Source organism: Balaenoptera acutorostrata, chromosome 2 (assembly GCF_949987535.1).
Source record: "Balaenoptera acutorostrata chromosome 2, mBalAcu1.1, whole genome shotgun sequence".
Classification (NCBI taxonomy): Eukaryota; Metazoa; Chordata; class Mammalia; order Artiodactyla; family Balaenopteridae; genus Balaenoptera; species Balaenoptera acutorostrata.
This window is the reverse complement of record NC_080065.1, coordinates 29,658,478-29,676,534: the sequence shown is the minus strand read 5'-3', so window position 1 is coordinate 29,676,534 and position 18,057 is coordinate 29,658,478. Positions and strand designations below refer to the sequence as shown.

At 46.5% G+C, this 18,057-nt stretch overlaps 1 protein-coding gene across 4 annotated transcripts in view; it reads right to left on the bottom strand.

Annotated features, from left to right (window-relative positions):
* PDZD2 (PDZ domain containing 2) overlaps positions 1-18,057 on the bottom strand; it is a 372,691-nt gene that overhangs the window by 72,717 nt on the left and 281,917 nt on the right. For 2 of the 4 annotated variants that reach the window (XM_057540562.1, XM_057540563.1), the window contains exons 4-6: positions 16,996-17,138; positions 13,831-13,963; positions 8,415-8,570 (exon numbers count right to left, since the gene is read on the bottom strand). In XM_057540562.1, the coding sequence (XP_057396545.1) occupies positions 8,415-8,570; positions 13,831-13,963; positions 16,996-17,138 (432 nt within the window). The remainder of the gene's footprint in view (positions 1-8,414; positions 8,571-13,830; positions 13,964-16,995; positions 17,139-18,057) is intronic. The other 2 variants (XM_057540565.1, XM_057540564.1) reach the window with 2 other exon arrangements.

Sequence of the window (18,057 nt, the reverse complement as noted above, 5' to 3'; positions counted from 1 at the left end):
CGTGGCTGCCGTGGCTATAACGTGACTTGTCCGGGGGAACAAGTTTGCTCTCAGCAGAGCTCAGCGATCTTCCCTCTCACTGAGGATTTCCAGCCTATAAAACAGCAGCCAACCCCCCAAGGTTCCTGGTGGCTCTGACACTGTATAGGACTGCGTACCAGAACCTGCATCTTGAGACTCGAGGTTCCATGCTGTCCTCCCTGGGGCCTTCTTGGCTAGTCTTTTCACTGACATTCCACCTACTACTTCACCAGCTCCCTGGGGATAGTCAATCCTTTGTTGTGGTTGATTTGTTAAAAGTTCCCTTTTCTAAATTCCCTTTCTAGCTGCCGGCAGCTCTGGAAGCTTAACCAAACAGAAGATAAGAAATCTACTCATTTGTTAATGAGGTGGTTCCACTAATGTCCTGTTTTAAGGAAAGGGACACTGTTCTCCCGGTGCTATACTTGGAATGCTTGGAAAAATGATCTCGTATACACTGATATTTGTATACCAGATGGAAACTCCCAGAAGGGAGAGGCAGATACAAACAATAGATGCCTACTATGTGCCGTGCCCATTTAAAATTCGTGGTGTGCTGGGCAAGACGGGCAAGCCAATGGAAGGTAACTAAGCCTTGTGATGAGGGGCACGCAGGAGCATTAAGGGATGAGAGAGGGAACATCAACCGTCCACCTTTCTGCCCACCTGTCCAACCATCCATCCATAATACATATTGAGAGCCGACTGTGAGCAGACCTGACAGGAGCCCTGTCCCCATGGATCCTCTGCTCATGGGGAGAATGACATTAAGCAAGCAGTCATGTGTATAAATATGTCTTTACAGTCTGTGTTAAGGGTCATGAAGGAAAATACAGCATGTATTACAGGCATGAAGGATATGTGTGTCCAGGAAGACTTCCTGGAGGAGGTGAGTCCTAAAGTTAGATAAGTAGAAAGTGGAAGCCCAGGGAGAAGGAAAGACTGTTCCTGACCCAGGAGCAGATGGAGGACGTCTCTAAGCAGTGGCTGCCCCCGCCCTGTGCTCAGAGGGACCCTGAGACGCAGCAGCAGAGCCACCTGTGCCCATATGAGCAGCCTGTCCTAACACCCTCCCCTCGAGGCTTTAGTAAAGAACATCTGCTCCCCTTACAAAAAGCTCGGGGAGTCCTGAGCCAGTGTCTCTCTGCATTAATAGTTTTACTCTGTGAAGACCTGATTTTTCAGTCAGACACTGGGACCTTCCTGTTTTAACACTAATCGCAAGTTTACACTCTTGGTGTTCTCTGTTCCTTGCATTAGCCTCTAAGTTCGATTCACCAGAAAAATCTAGCTCAGGCCCCAGACAACAGACAATCCCACACTCTGACTTCACCAGCAATGGCACCCTCAGACCCTGCACTGCAAGCCCTCAGGGCCCAGGATCTTTCGGAAGCACTTAAGAGCCAACACTTTATCACGTATTCAATCCAAATAAAACACAAGAGAGGGGCTTCCCTGGTGGTGCAGTGGTTGAGAATCTGCCTGCCAATGCAGGGGACATGGGTTCGAGCCCTGGTCTGGGAAGATCCCACATGCCGCGGAGCAACTAGGCCCGTGAGCCACAACTACTGAGCCTGCGTGTCTGGAGCCTGTGCTCCGCAACAAGAGAGGCCACGATAGTGAGAGGCCCGTGCACCGCGATGAAGAGTGGCCCCCGCTTGCCACAACTAGAGAAAGCCCTTGCACAGAAACGAAGACCCAACACAGCCAAAAATAAATAAATAAATAAATAAATAGAATACCATGGCCAAAAATTAGAAACAAAAAAAAAAGAACAAAAAAATAAAACACAAGAGAGCCTCTCCTTTCTCTCCGCATATAGACGAACATCTAGCCCCAGGATGCTGACTTTTCCAAAAGACTGTGACTCAGGTTCTCACACCTCAGGGTTAAGCCATCAACAAACGAAGAATCAAACACCAACATCAGACTTACAGAATCATAAGATCCAGTTTGGCTCTTCTTTTCTCCTTTTGAGAGGTGAAGTCCTTTATTCCTTCTTAAACCCTAATAACCCCAATGTTCTCCAAGATTTTCCAAACTGGTGATTCCAAAAATGTTAGAACTGATTCCCTTGATGCCAAAGGAAGCCGGATACAGGTCTGCTGATTGATGTGCTAAACAAAATCTTCCCAGCTGAGCTTTGACAATTGCAGATTTGGCAACAACAATCATTACTTCCATTTTTGTTTTGTTTTTGTTAAATACATAAAAAGGGAAAGACAGGTTCCTAATCACTTAAGAGGTATCACCCATTGCACATCCTGTTATATTAAAACTCTTCTTCCTCTCTTCATTTTAAAAAGAGCCACTCCCTCAGAAGGCCAGATATATTTTTTTTCCTTAAAAACCTCATTTAAAAAAAGATGAAAAAAAAAAAAGATGAACTAGATGCAAACTATTATATATAGGATAGATAAACAACAAGGTCCTACTGTATAGCACAGGGAACTGTATTCAATATCCTGTGATAAACCATAATGGAAAAGAATATGAAAAAAAAATGCATAGCTGAGTCACTTTGCTGTACAGCAGAAATTAACACATTGTAAATCAACTATACTTCAATAGTTAATTTAAAAATAAAAAAAGATGAACTATAATTATTTACACTTGAGAAAGGATACTCACTTTTTTCAATAGCTAATAATAATGCATGTGCCACTCATTTTATTGGAGGGCTCTAAAGTTCTCAAATGTTAGCCTTAGTCCAAATCACCGGGAAGGCTTATTAAAAAAATTTTTTTAGATGCCACCTTGGAGTTTCTGATTTAGCAGGTCTGGGGTGGGACCTGAGGATTTTTATTTCTAACAAATTTCCAGGTGATTCTGACGCTGCTGGTCTGGGGAACTTTGAGAACCACTGTTCTACAGATACATTTATGATTGAGAAATATGTACTGAGTATGTATTGAATACAAGGTACTTCATTGGATACTAGGGGTCCAACGAGGTATACCTGACTTCAAAAGTTTATAAATGTAAGTATTTTCTTTCTTCTCCCAAAAAGATATGTAGCAACAAATAAACAGAAAACAGCAGATGCTAAATGCCAGGTGAGCAGTGATTAGCAGATTTGGGAGAACACCAGGGAGGGCTGTGTGCGCGCACACGCATGGTGTGTGTGTGTGTGTGTGTGTGTGTGTGTGTGTGTGTGTCTGTGTCTGTGTGTTTAGGGCTGCCAGGAGCATATAGAAGAGGCAAGGCAGCACAGGCAGGCTGGAGCCAATGGCTCCAAGTTAAGGAGTTGTGATTGTAACTTCACTGTGATTCAGACCCACTGAAGGACTTTAAACGAAGTGACATGGTCAGATTCTCACTTAAAAATTGTCACTGCAGAGCAGAAGACAAAGTGGAGAAGAAAGCCTTGAGAAAGAATGGCCAAGCGGGCAGATCGGGACCACAGTCGGTATGGGGGAGGGGACTAGACTCAGCTACTTCTGAGACCAGGCTGGCAGTCTTTAAGATGGGGATGTCTGTGGGAGGTGGAGGGAGGGGAGGGGAGGGGAGGGCCCTCCCTCTGAAGCCAGACCCCCCTGAGATGGATAACAATCACGCACATGCCTGTGGGATTTCCCTGTCCCATCCTTGCTCCCTTTTTCTTGCCTCTGCGCCTCACACTTGATGTTCACCACATGCTTCTATTCTAAGCACGGCCCGAGCTTTTCGAAAGGAAAACCTCATGGCCGTTTCCTGTAGCCATGAAAAGATAACTCACAAGGGTGCTCATGGCAGATCCTGAGCGTTTGTATTACTTTTGCTCCACCTAAGTGCTTGCAGCGTCCACGACTTACAGGTGCAAGAAGAGTCAGAGTGGAACTCGGCTGCAGGTTTAATCACTATCATCTGGGAAGTAAAAGGCTTTGTGACTTCGCTGATTACAACAGTACCAGGTTTCTTTCGTTTCAGTGGTTCGATAGTGTTTAAAAATTATAAAACAAGGAGTCTTGGATTGTAAACGTAGAACTGAAACATTTCTTTTTCTCAGTAGTTCAGCACCTCTGGAAGGCCCAGCAGGGCAGACCCTGGGCAGATTGTGAAGGTGGGAAAATGTCGTGTGCCCACTTCCTGGCCCTGCAGGGCTCTGGCTCACACCCGGGTCGTCTGGCTTGAAACCAGAGCTCAAGAGAATGGCTGACAGATGGTGGGCGTTCAGGCAAGGGTGACGAGCCAGGGAGGAAGCCCGGTGTCCCCTCTTCCGTGATGCTTTGTGAGGGGGTGCAGTGGAAGGTGAAGTGGGGCAAGGTGGTGTCCGGGGCACAAAGAAGGCAGAACTAACTGTCAAAGCAGGATGAGTGCTGGTTTCTCCACCAACGACAGTGGATTAGGGATTTGCGTACGAGAGCTGGGGGTGACGTGACGGAGAAACCCAGAAGTACGGCCCTGAAACGTGTGTACTTGTGGGGGACGATTGCTCAGAGTCATTTGTTTCTCCTTAAAGGCAACCTAAAATTTCCCAAATAAAGTGTGTGATGACGGAATGCACTGAAATTCCTTTGGCAAAATTGCAATAATAAGCATACACAACAATATGTGATTAATTGATAAACTTTTTAAAGATAATGTTATCGGTGATGATGGGACCCGGGCACTGCTGGAAGTGTAAATTAGTAAATAAGCACTTCTCCTGCCACAAGATATCTAAGCAAATAAGAAAATGAAAAATGTGCACAGAGCTACATGGACAAACATGTTCTATACAGAATTCTTTATAATTTTAAAAATTAAGTATACATGTGACTGATGTAAATGGAATTTCTGGTAGAAAATTAGTAAAATAAATTACGGCATATCCATGTTATAAAATATTAGCCGTTACAAATCATGTTTCAGAAGACCCTTTAATGACATGGGGAAACGTTCAGGATCATATCATTAAGACCATAGCAAGTTTCACAAGTATGTTAATATAAGGTCAATTAAAAATATATATGTGCTTAAGAAAAAAAAGTCAAGTAGAAAGGCATAGCAAAATGTTAAAGTCGGCTCTCTTTGAACAGTAGGATTGTGGGTGATTTGTATTGTCTTTTGCGGGTTTTTTGGGGTCAAAAAACCCATTTATGTAGTGGAAACATTACTTTCGGAACCAGAACAACTCATTTAACTTATAATTTAAATTATAATACATTTATAAAAAACATGATAAATTTATAAAACTATAGTAAGCTTAAATTATAATTTAAATAAAAACATGCAACATGTAACACATTTAATAAATGTAATGGCCCATTTATTAGAGCAGTATTTAGTGTAAGAAAATTCCTAGACAAATAATTCCTTGGATTTTTTTTTGCAAGAGATTATGAATTATGAGATTAAAAAATATATGCAGACTATAAGCTCTCTACAGACTACTGTGCTACATTACTGGCTCCGGGCTTTCTCAGAGGAGGTGCAGGTATGTGGCAGAGTTTTCCTCTCTTTAAATCCTGAGCTTACTTAGCTCTCCACTGAACACTGGCTGAGCTGGGCAGGGCACAGTTGCCGAACAGTGGGATCTGTTCAGCAGGGGCGAGCTCTCCAGACTGTGGGCACGTGAGGGGAGAAGTCGTGGGCTGGAGCCGGGCTGGAGAGCCACGTCTGGTTAGAAAGGTGGGAACAGCGGAGTCAGGCTGGAGTTGGGAGGTCTGCTGGCTGGACTGCCACACGCTTCATTCCCCTTCTGTACAGAGGGTGACTACTGCACCAACAGAGAACGGCGAGGGCAGGGGAGGGCACAGGGAGGAAGGGTGGGCAGACTCAGAAAGATCGTGGTGTTAAAGGATGGGTGGACAATAGCGGGAGAAGAGACACATGATGCCCAGCCTGTTCCAGGCTTATCCATGGAGCGTCTCTGTAGGTCATTCCTATAGGGGCTGGCACGTGGATATTGCCCCATCAGCCCTCTGAGGCTGCCACGATACAGTCAGCTACGGGCCAGGGGTGTAACTGTAATGTTTATGGTGGATAAACCTAGTTAGATTTTGTTGTCATTTTTTCATTAGTTTTCAGTGAATGCTTGTCCCGTTGTTTGTTTCTAAATTTATTTAGTTATTTATAACTCAGCACCAGATGTACTGGCTACGTTCTAGGGATTCACTGGGAACTCAAGCCAGTCATTGCATTCCCACATCTCATGGAGTTCACAGTTGGACGAGAGAAACAGATTTTAATCAAATAATCACAAATCTAAATGTAACAAGCAGTTCAGGGGAAAGCCATATGGTCTTGGTATGAGAGCTAAGAGATTTAATATAGATTGGATATATTCTGGAAGTTTCTCTGAGGAAGTAATACTAAAGGATCCAAAAGATGAATTGGAGACACAGAGAGATCAAACGTATGGACACCAAGGGGGAAGGGTGGGGTGGGATGAATTGGGAGATTGGGATTGACACACATACACTATTGATACTATGTATAAAATAGATGACTAATGAGAACCTACTGTGTAGCACAGGGAACTCTACTTAACACTCTGTAGTGACTTAAATGGGAAGGAAATCCAAAAAAAGAGGGGTTATATGTATACTATATGTATACTTATAGCTGATTCATTTTCCTGCACAGCAGAAACAAACACAACACTGTAAATCCACTACACTGCAATAAAAATTTTTTAAAAACCCAAAAAACAAAAATGAATTGGAGTCAGTCAGGCATAGAGGATTCCAGAGAGACAGAACAGCATTTGCAAAGGTCCTATGGCAGAAAAATGTATGGTCATCATGAAGGACTGCAGGAAGGGCAGTGAGCTTGGTGTGAGGTGAGGCCCAAGAAGTGGGCAGAGGTCAGTCAGGGAGACAGTGGAGGTCATGACCATTAGTGTGATCTCTATCCTTACTAAAAGTAAAATTAAGGGAAAAAGTAAGGAAAAAGTGGCTACTGAATAGTGTCATAATACAAAGAGGCAGGAATAATCACACAGTTGTCTTTAAACTGTTTACTTTAACCCCATCCATTCAGCTCTGATTGACCTGCTTTACAGGTTAGTCTTCTGAGAAAGCTTTCCTTTGAGGGAAAAGCTGTTGGAACAGTGTTTGAAATCAACAATGGGCCTGTACAGGACCTCTGGGAAAATTACAAAAAGTACCACTTCTTCAAGATGTTTTCCTTCTTTTACTGGAAAATTGTCTTAACATACTGATTTTCTTAGAGCAAAACTCTTTACTGCCATCTTCCAGAAAACTGTCCTCATAAACATAAAAGCCTATGATGTTTACGATGTAAATGGTGTTCCCTTAGATGTGGCACCTTTGTGCAGTCCACAACCTGCACCACCATACTCAGTGGCCCTGGAATTCCCGTGATCATAAAGAAAGGGGAAAAGTAACTTTTTCTTCCTTAAATTCAAATAGCATATCATGTAAATGGGAAAAGTGATTTTCTTTTTTGTCTTCTAAGGCAGAGGTCCCCAACCCTTTGGGCACCAGGGACCGGTTTCGCGGAAGACAATTTTTCCTCGGACGGGGTGGGGGTGGGTTGGTTCAGGCGGTAACGTGAGCGATGGGGAGCGGCAGGTGAAGCTTCGCTCCCTTGCCCGCCGCTCACCTCCTGCTGTGCGGCCCGGGTTCCTAACAGGTCGCGGACTAGTACCGGGGTTTGGGGAACCCTGTTCTAAGGCCTAATTATAAACAAGACTAATTTCCCAACGCTTACCCATGCTGACTAGGTTCAGTGCTGATGGGAAGGAGTAAGGGTTCCAAATGGCAGAAAGAAAGCACTCTTCCCAGGGCTGGTTGGATGGGGAACAGTGGCTAACAAGGTTTTACACTAAAAATGACAAATCTACCAGATCTGGGATGCAAAGAGGAGACCATAGAGCCGCAATGCAACCACAGTTAACCACAAGCCCTCCCGACTCTGTGCCAGACCACGCCGGGGAGCAGCCCACGAGGGCGTGAGGCGTCACAGGCTGGGTGAGGAAGCGCTACGAGCCGTGGGAAAGTCCTGATTTCATGAAATCTGGGAGACACAGCTATACAACTTCACCTGAATGGGTTCTGTGTTATTTTAACATTCCACTTTCAACCAGACATCTCTCAGTCTAAGTTTAAATTCACAAACGATAGTTTTCAAACACTATATCAAGAAGTAGCAATAAAACCCTTGTATATATTATTAGACTTCTTAGAAATTGATACACGCACTGAACTCAATACCCAATTGCTCTCGTATTTCCAGTGTCAATTCCAGTGTCAATTTTTTTTTTTCTTAAATAAAAAGTATTAATTACCCTCACAGATTTTTCTGGATGATTCTGACAAAAAAATAAAAAGATGCACTCTGGTCCTCTCCCATCCTGGTCTCGACCATACTCTCTATCTCAAGCTTTTATCTCTGATCCTGGCACCCATGTCCTCGGGAAAACATCGTCCCAGCAGAGTAGCCCAGGAAAGCACAGGCACACTTACTGCTCCCTGGACGGAAGACGATCCGGTTCCTTCGTCCTCGTCCCCGTCCGGCTCCTGGTCTTCGTTGTCGGTCCAAGAGGACACGTCCTCTACCGAACTGGTCAGATCAGGCAAACTCTTAGATGTTAGCCTGAGGAGGTCCTCTGCAGAGCTTTCCTATGGGGACACAATGAAAGGCCCACGAGTTACCCCATGATGTCAAGGTCAAGGTCAAGGTAAACCTAGCTGAGTAAACCGTGGGTGGTCACGTGCTCCCAATCCAAAGACTATGTGGAGTGCAGGTTCCACATTTCCAGGGGTGCAAGGTTACCTCAAATGTCAGGAGTATGGACCCAATTCAAACCCAGACCATTTTTTTTTCTTGATGAATCTGTGTTTCTTAGGTGAATGTTTCCAAGGGCAATCTAAACTCCCTGAACTTAAGATCCTTTGATGCCCTCCCCTGTCTTACTTTCAGGATATAGTTTAAACTCCCTCATTGGCAGGCTAACATCAGAGATTTGGCCTCTGCCCAGCTCTCCAAACTCACGCCCCTCCATTCTCCCCTCCCTTCCATTCAAGCTGTACTGACTTTCAAACACGCCGGGCTCCCCCCTGCCCTGTTGCCTTTTCCACCAGCAGCTCCCCTGCCTAGACCACCCTTCCTCTCATGACTAAGGCCTCTCTGGGCAAAGCTTGAGCGTCATCTCCTGCAAGCCTTCCTGGATCACCTCTGGAGGCATTTGCCTCTCCTTTCCCCTCTAATGTCCTCTACTGTTTATCACCTCGCTGTGTGTGTCTAACTTACTCATCTATCTCCCCTGCTTGTCTGAGAGTTCCCCAAACCATGTCTACTCAGTGCAGTGTCCCCAGGCCTAGCTCAGAGCTCAAACATCCACCATATCCTCCTCTCCCTCATTGCTCATCTCACAGGCCCATGGTCATTAGAAAGAGATTAGATTGTTTAGTGAATCACAATGTCAAAGTGGAGACTGATAATGTCTCTGCAACGAAAGCAGCCCTTGAACAACTTTTAAAGGTCAACAAAAACACATGGAATCAGACTCCATTAAGATTAGACTCCAAAGGGGGCTTCATGAACACAGCCCTTCCTTCCTACACACAAATAAGGTCAGAATGGGTTGAGGGATGCGGGCGAGATCAGTGAGACCACGTGACAATCCCAAGGACAAATGAGGCACACACGGGAGCCGAGAGCTCTCCTGGGAAATGACACAGCACGTGAGGCCAGGGACCGGGGCTGCAGGGCTGATCTGAGGCCAGAAAAAAGGAGCAATGTGTCCTCTCCTCTTTCCCCCATACCAGCAATTTCTACAAGGAAGGAAACACGTGGAGAGTTTTGATCATCATATTCCTTGGGGGTTGACAGAAAAGAGAATAACAAAAAATACCCATCTTATACAAGGGACGTTATAAACTACTACTGAGTTGGCACCTGGTGACAATGTCGTTTGTTACTAGTTTGATGCAGTTTCCACCTTCAAGGTACCTGAAGTTCATTCATTTTAGATCAGTAATTTGTGAACACCATACTTTTAGACCTTGCCTGAGGAAGGGAAAAAGAGTTATTAATGAGAAAATGAGTTGAGTCCTCTTCTGTGATGTCAATTCTGCTCAGCTATTAATAGAAAGCTTAAAAAAAGTGAAAGTCCCTTGGGGGCTTCCCTGGTGGCGCAGTGATTGAGAATCTGCCTGCCAATGCAGGGGACACGGGTGCAAGCCCTGGTCTGGGAGGATCCCACATGCCGCGGAGCAACTAGGCCCGTGAGCCACAATTACTGAGCCTGCGCGTCTGGAGCCTGTGCTCCGCAACAAGAAAGGCCGCGACAGTGAGAGACCCGCGCACCGCGATGAAGAGTGGCCCACGGTTGCCTCAAACAGAGAAAGCCCTCGCACAGAAACAAAGACCCAACACAGCCATAAGTTAAAAAAAAAAAAGTGAAAGTCCCAACTGCTGTGTAAATTTCACAATAGCCACAGGATGGAATACTCCGCCGCCATAAAAAATGCTGCTCTAGAAATTTATTTCCTGATGTGGAAAGAGTTCTTATAGTATGTTACTTACCGAAAAAGCAGGTTAAAAATAATATGTAAGAACCGTATTAATAACAGATGTAATAATAAACTGGATACAATACTGTGTGATAACCATAAAGGAGCACATTTCTCCAAGTGTTCACCGTGACCAACTACACTGTTCAGAACCCTTTATAGTTCATTGAATCTTCCGAACATCCCGTGAAGCAGTTATTGATTCTCATTGTACAAGTCAGACTTCAAGGGATGTAGTAACTTGCTCAAGATACACAGCTTTCAAAGGGCTGTGCTGGCACCTGAATCCTGGTGGGACTGCCTCCAGGTGCACTGTCTCCTTGTGTTTGATTCCATTTAAAAGAAAACGTGCGTGTATTTGCACACACATATGCGTTCCTGTCTGGAAGGACACGCCAGTTAGTGGATAGCTTCTGTTGGCGGTGTTACAAACATTTTATCTTCTTTTTCTTCTCTATATTTTTTCTGGGCTTTCTACATTAGATATAATGAATACATATTTCTTGTTAATAAAAACCAACAGTGAAACAAAAAAGAGAGAGAGCACGAGAGAGAGCTGTATTGCTATGCACGTACTTCTAGGAATATCAGAACGAACTTGGATATTCTGCGTTTATTCATTCAACAAAAACTTTCTAAGCTCCTCTGTATACACAAATGACATATTTGTGTGGAAACATGAGACACCCTCTCCAGAAGAAAGTAACTGCTATATCTCCAAAACAATGCCTTAAAGTTGTGTGACAAGGTGACGATTACCTGCAATAATGAATTTAGATTTTTTATTACTCCTTATATTCAGTTAAGTCAAAAGTTCTTTTTCTTTTCTCCCTCTCTTCAAATATAAAGACAGAAACAAAGCCTGTGGATGACTTGGTCTTGTGGGATGAAGAAGAGGAACAGATGCCCAGAGGTGCCTAAAGATTGACTTCTTTTTTCTCCTCCATGGATGAGCACCTTGGATGGTGTAGATTAAGTTCGGGAACAAACAGCAGGCAGCTGCCGTAACAGCGTACTGCCTAGCTGTAAATGGAGCAAATGGGAAGGAGTGAAAGGAGTCGCAACTCTGAGGACTGGGTCAGCCTTAGGGCCACAGCTCAGGACAGACGGCCAAGAGTCAACGGATTGAAAACCAGAATGGACGCCTGTTCCTCAGCTCTGGATACTGCTCAGCCCTACAAAGACCCCAGCAAGTGTCCCTAAATGTCCAAGCCTCTGGCAGGAACACATTATCTTTTTCTAATACCATTGGCTCTGGTGTCCTTTATATCTTATGCGACTAAGGGGCAGCATGAAACTCTGAAGTCCAACGAACCCAGGATGAAACTTGCTTCTGTCACTCACTGCTTGTGTGACCTCTGGGCAAATTAATTAACCTCTTACATTTTAGCTTCATCCTCTGAATAAAATGAACGAATGGCTCTCTCATGGGATTTAAGAATTAAATGAGATAGTAGGTACGAACTGCCTGGCACCCAGCGGAACCCAATACATGGGAGTGTCTTTCTTCCTTCAAGTCAGTGAAAATATTGGTCAGGCTTCAAAATCTGTTTTCAGAAATCTCATGTGTGCCCCTTAATTACCCATGAGTGGCCCCTTTTTGTTTTTATTTTATATTTTCTTTGTGTAGTATGTTTGTGGATAATGGCTGACATTGAAGAGACTTCTCTTCCTCATTTTCCAACTGGCAGGAGAAAGAAGTCAGCACAGAAATAAACGTTTGGGGGACATGGTATACCACCTGTGCAGAACCCCTGTGTTCTTAAGCTGCAGGCTGTGGGGAGGTGGGCCGTGCAAACATAGGACTGTGTGTGGTGCGTGCGTGCGTGTGTGTGTGTAAGAACCAGTAATGCTTTCCAAACTCCCACCACATCTGACCAAATGAGGAATTTGTTTCTCCTTCCCTCACAGCCTTTCCCTCCTCGTGGGATTCACCAGGCTGACCAGGAACATCCCTAGCTTTGCCCCTTCCCCACCCCTAGGGAGGGGATGCCCCACGGCATCTCTGGGAGCGGGGGAGGGGGCCTGTGAGTGGAGAGTGTCTCAACTCCTGCCTCCAGGGCCTCCGTGTCAGCTCTTCCTGCCAAGTCTTTGCCAAGGCTCTATATTCTGGTTGGAAGCCTAAGGGTCTAGGTCAGGGACTTGGGGTAAACGGTATAAAGGGAGGAAAGCCGATTTTTCAGATGGCTCAAAATACTCTTCTCATCTATTTATTAAACACTCCCCCAGTAGGCAGTAGACCGTGCAATCTAAGAAAGAAAATATATAAAAACCTGTAGATGCTGGGTTCAAAAATCGCATCAGGGATAACCGGGGGAAATCAGCCATCCCGTCAAGAGCGTATTGCTGCAAAGGGTTAAGGACTGGGGGGCCTCACACCCGTTCTCCCGTCAGCTGGCTCTGGGATAAGCCCGCGGCTCCACTGCACAAGCCCCCGGGCCCTGTGGGCCCCTCCCTGGTCGCATCAGCAGCACCATCTCATCAGACAGTGGAGCAGATCCCAGACAGCCCAGTTCCTCCCCTCCTGCCACACAGCTGGGGCATCCTGCCGCCTCTACCCAGTCCTCTAAGGCTGGCGAGACCCCCGGGAGAAAGCAGATGGGGGCCCGGACCTCAGCACTATTTTTACACGCTCCGGGGGTAGGGGTGAAAGAAGCCCCAGCCCGAGACTGGGTGACGAAGAAGTGGCAGCGAGACGGAGGGGACAGACAGACACCACTGGGCGTCAAGAACCAGGGTCCCGGCTGCACTGCCGGCGGCAGCATCAAGGCCTCCTCGAGACGGGAGCCCCCGCGGAAGCTCTGCCTCGCTGGGTCATTTGTAAAACCGAGGAGGAGGAAGAAGGCGGGGTGTGGCGGGACAAGCGGGGTTCACGAGGCTTCTTCCAGCAGCAACACTCTGTGCTGCGGGGAGCCCCGGCAGCCCATAGCCTGCCCACGGACGGCCCGAACCCCCTTCCTGCGGGACCTGGAAGATGCGCATCTCCCGCCCCCCTCCCGCCCCGGCTGTCCCACTGACTTCCGCATCTCCTCCTTGGTTTCCCCCTGGACCAGTTGCTACTCTGTCCACCCTGTCTCTCCTCCTACCCTCCCATTCTTCCCTTTTCCTTAGTCCTGTTATTGCTTTTCCATCTCCTAGATATACCCATAAAGACCCTTAAAGGAAGGCAAGATGATTAAATGCCCTTTAGCTCAGGGCCCCTTGTGGGCTCGTGCCACAGAATCATGGCTATTTGAATGGCCCAAGGTAAAGGCAAGTACGTGTGTATGTGGGGTGGGGGGTGTCATACATGGGGAGGGCTCGAAACCAAATCCACCACCACCACCATTTAAAATATTTTACAAAACAAACAAAAACCACCTACCTTGCTGGCCACCACCAGCTGAACCACTCCGGTGGCTGAGCGAAGAATGGCCACAGCTTCCTCGTGGGAGAGCCCGACTAGTAAGTGGCCATTGATTACCAGCAGCTCATCTCCTAAGGACAGTCTGCCATCCCTGAGGAAACGGAGATGGGAAAGAAAATCCCTCGTCAAGACGTTCTGGGCTGGAGAAAGGCCATCTTCCTGGAGCTGGGGAGGGCTGTGAGAGGGGACAGTTAAAAATGGGCTAAAGAGGAGAAGGGACAACTGGAGACAGCTGGGATGGGACTGCTTCATCCTTCCGTCTGCCCAGTTAGGGGACTGAGGAGCGGCACGGTTTCAGATGGTCGTTGAGTAACAAGCACCATCTCAAGTTACCACCATATCCCACGTCAATGTCAACGAAACGTCTTCCATCCAAGTGGAGACGTGATAGAGGAACCGAGACCCCGAGGCTTTAGGATAGTTAGTCGTTCTTCTCTCAGTCCTACCTGCCACCCTGCCCTTGAGACTGAGTCATCAGCTGAGTCTGTGAGCTGAGCCCCCAAAGAGCGAAGGCATCCTAAGCTCACCAGGAATCCTTCTCTGACCCACGTCCCTCTCTCTTCCTAGGTGACACACCCTTGCCCAGATTTCCTCTGTGGCACCTGTGGCACTACACCATGTGTGTCTGTAACCCCGCCCCCAAGAGTTACAGGGCCTCGAGGGTGAAGTCTCACAATGCCCCCTTCTTCTTTGTGTCCCTACCGCCAAGCTTCATAAGCAGAAGGATGAACAGAAAAATGAACAAAGAAACTGCCTAAGTTACTGCTTGCTGTTGTAGGTATCAGACCTGCTGTGCCACACAGGTGTACAAACATGTTCTATTTCTTTATTTCCTTTAAATTAAGTGAATGACCTGGAGTTTCCTTCCCACTGGGCTGGCAGGAGGCCCAGTCATCACGGGGTCTGCCTGCCCTACAGGGGGTCAAGGGTGGCAGACTGTTACAGAGCACCGGGCAGGTCCCGTCAATCATGGTGGGTTAACAGTGTGTGGGTTCCAACTGAGCCTCCAATGGCCTGGTCTCCCATGACCCCAAAGCAGTCAGAGGCTTTTCATCTCCATCACTAAATGTGGGATAGGAAATCTGGTGAGGCTGAGAGACCCAAAGCCCAGGATTCCACCATCCCCTCTGAAGGCTTTACATCAGTATCCAGGATTGGGTGGGACCCATGCTTGTCTCCAACACTCCCAGATTCACCCCACTCTGTTTCTCTCTAATCTATGGACTCTCTCCTCCTTGCTTTGTTTCAATGAACTGACCAAGTTCTCTATCCTCCCCCCCTCACCAGTCCCTCTCTGTGTCCTCTAGGGCATGCATCATAATCTTTTCTATGAATCTAGGCTTTAACAGAAGACAGGAGGCACCAGAGACTCTGACAGCCTCTGCATTCTCTTCTTCAAAAATCCCTAAAGCAGAGAAATGCTAAGAACCCCAGGATGTTGTTCAGGATGGAAAGAGAAGGGAAGAGGAAAACCACAGAGAACGAGCAAACTGGAACGTCAAAGAGGTATGTGGGTGGGCGCTCTGGAGGAGAGGGATTCAGGAATACAGGAGAACGTAGTGGTTTGGGCCAGTGTCCCTGGGCTTACTTATCCACACCACCATCAAGATCATCCCTGCCCCTGTTCCTTTTATTTCCCTCTTTAATCCCACATTTCTCATCTCCAGTTATTAACTAGAATGCCCCACATATAAATTAAATACCCGGACACACACACACACACACACACACACACACACACACACACACACAATCTAAGCTAAGGCTGTAAGAAAATGGTGAGACCCAGTAGAAATAGCTCACATGGAAAATAGAAAAGAACAGTTCTACATAAGCTCATCTCTGAGCACAGGAATTTCCTAATTGCCAACTTTCCAAAGACAGACTAGAACTTGAAACCTAGGACTAATGGGAAAATGGCTATCTCATGAGAGTTCCTTAAAGCATCCATCATTTGGGCAGTGTAATAATGCTCTTCTGCATACAAACTATCTAAGGTCTTAATCTTTCAATGATTACTGCCACCCAGATAACTGACACCTGCAGTTGATCTTATTTCTACTTGAGTTATCAGGATCGTACTCTCTACTTAGGGGACTGATGAGCATGAAACACCTTGATAGTTTGCGCCCTGGTCCTCTCTTTGGTATTCTGTTCCTCAGACTAAATACCTTGAGCTCCTTCAACTGTGGCTCATGAGATACGTTTCTGAGAGCTCCCTCGGTCTCGAGCAGGCCAATACTGCTCTGGTTTGCCATCTCCCCTTAGCGTCAGGGTACCTGGACTGAACACTAATTCCAGACTAGATTCACCTCCCTCATCAGTGAAACTCTACCTTTATCCACCTACTGTATACATATGGACATCCAACATATATACACGTCCCGCTGTGCTTTGCAAATAGTAGACGCCCTATGTATACAGAAGCAATTAGCTACATGGCAAGAGCATACCTTACATTTGGGGACGGCTACATCCCTCTAACTCAACATGGACTTCTTCTTTGACATGCTCTGCCTAAGCACTGTCCCTCTTCCTACTTCAGATGACCGTTCAGGTTAAAAAAGAAGCTTTAGAGTGTGAATTGTTTTCAGGTCACAAGGAGAAAATTCATATTTATTTTTCCCCCTCCACATCTGCACGGCAGAGACACACATATCTAAGTGTGTATCAAATCTGGATAGACCCAACGGATCCAGACACGGCACACGAACTGTGGTCACGTTTAAACCCCATCACTTTCCCAAGTCATCAGCCATAGTCTCATGGGAGTGACGATGTCGGGGATGTGGTGTTCCAATGCGTGGATAAGGAACCACGTGTCACAAACATCCCGAAAGTCAAGATAAGTAACATTCACTTGACACTCAAACTGGATTAGAAAGAAATCTAATCTTTCCTTCATGGTGTGGCAGAGCTTGCAGTAGCCCCAGCAATTAACCACTTCCTGTGCTCAGAGCGGTCTTTAATTAGAACCGCTCGGGCCCGACCTCCTCCTGTGCTCCAGCATCATCCTTGTAAACTGTAATCCCCAGTGCTCTGACCGAACGGAAGAGTCCCGGCACCCGGGGGAAGGGGAGGGGAGGACAAGGAGGCAGAGAAAGGGGAGAGTTATCTAGTCACCTGTGAGCGGCACCTCCTTCCTTCACTTGGGTGACAACGATAGCGTGAGGTGAGCGCTTTGATCCTCGGCCTCCACTAACCTGAATTCCCAGCCCATCCGATTCTTTAAGCAGCTCCATCTTCCATATCCGGCCAACTTCCTCCTTGGAAGAAAAAGTGAGCACAATGTGAAGTATCTGGACAGACACGCACCACTGTCAAAGGAGAGGCGAGCGGGGAGGTCCAGCCAAGTACTCATCACTTGTCGACAGATAGCGCAGGGGACCACCGATGAGAAAATTCTGTGGGTTGGACCAAAGTCTCGAGCTGGCAGCGCTGCCCAAAGCAACCTTCTGTGATGACAGGAGTGTTCCCTGTCTGCACCATCCAATAGGAGCTACCAGCCACAGGCGGCTACCGAACACTTGAAGTATGGCTGGTGGCAACGGAGACACTGAATTTTTAATTTCATTTCATTTTAATTAAATTTAATTAGCCATCTGTGGCTAGTGGCAATGACGTTGGACAGCACAGCAAAAGTGATTTGCGAATTTCCTGACCAGAGTCCTGTTAAGTAAAGCTCTTCTGCCTGGAACCCAGATACCACTACGTGTGTAAATACTGGCTGTGCCTGGGTTCTTTTTATTTACAATGGCTACTAATTGATAAAGGAGGATGAAAGGAAGACAGAGGTAGGTCTTGGTGCCAGGAGACTTCAACTAGTTTGAGCCAAGCTCTGCCACTTGGTACTTACGAAAGTCACGTAAGGCCTGAATACCTCAGTTTCCTTGCCTTTAAAGGGACTTCCCTGGTGGCGCAGTGGATAGGACTACGTGCTCCCAGTGCAGGGGGCCCAGGTTCGATCCCTGGTCAGGGAACTAGAGCCCATATGCATGCCACAACTGGGAGCTCGGATGGCGCAGCTGGGGAGCTGACGAGCTGCAACTGAGGAGCCACGGAGCCACAACTAAGGAGCCCAGCTGCTGCAGCTGAGACTTGGTGCAACCAAATAAATATTAGAGAAACCCAAAAACAAACAAAAAAATATATAACTATTTAAAAAAAAAATAAAGTGGGGTTAAT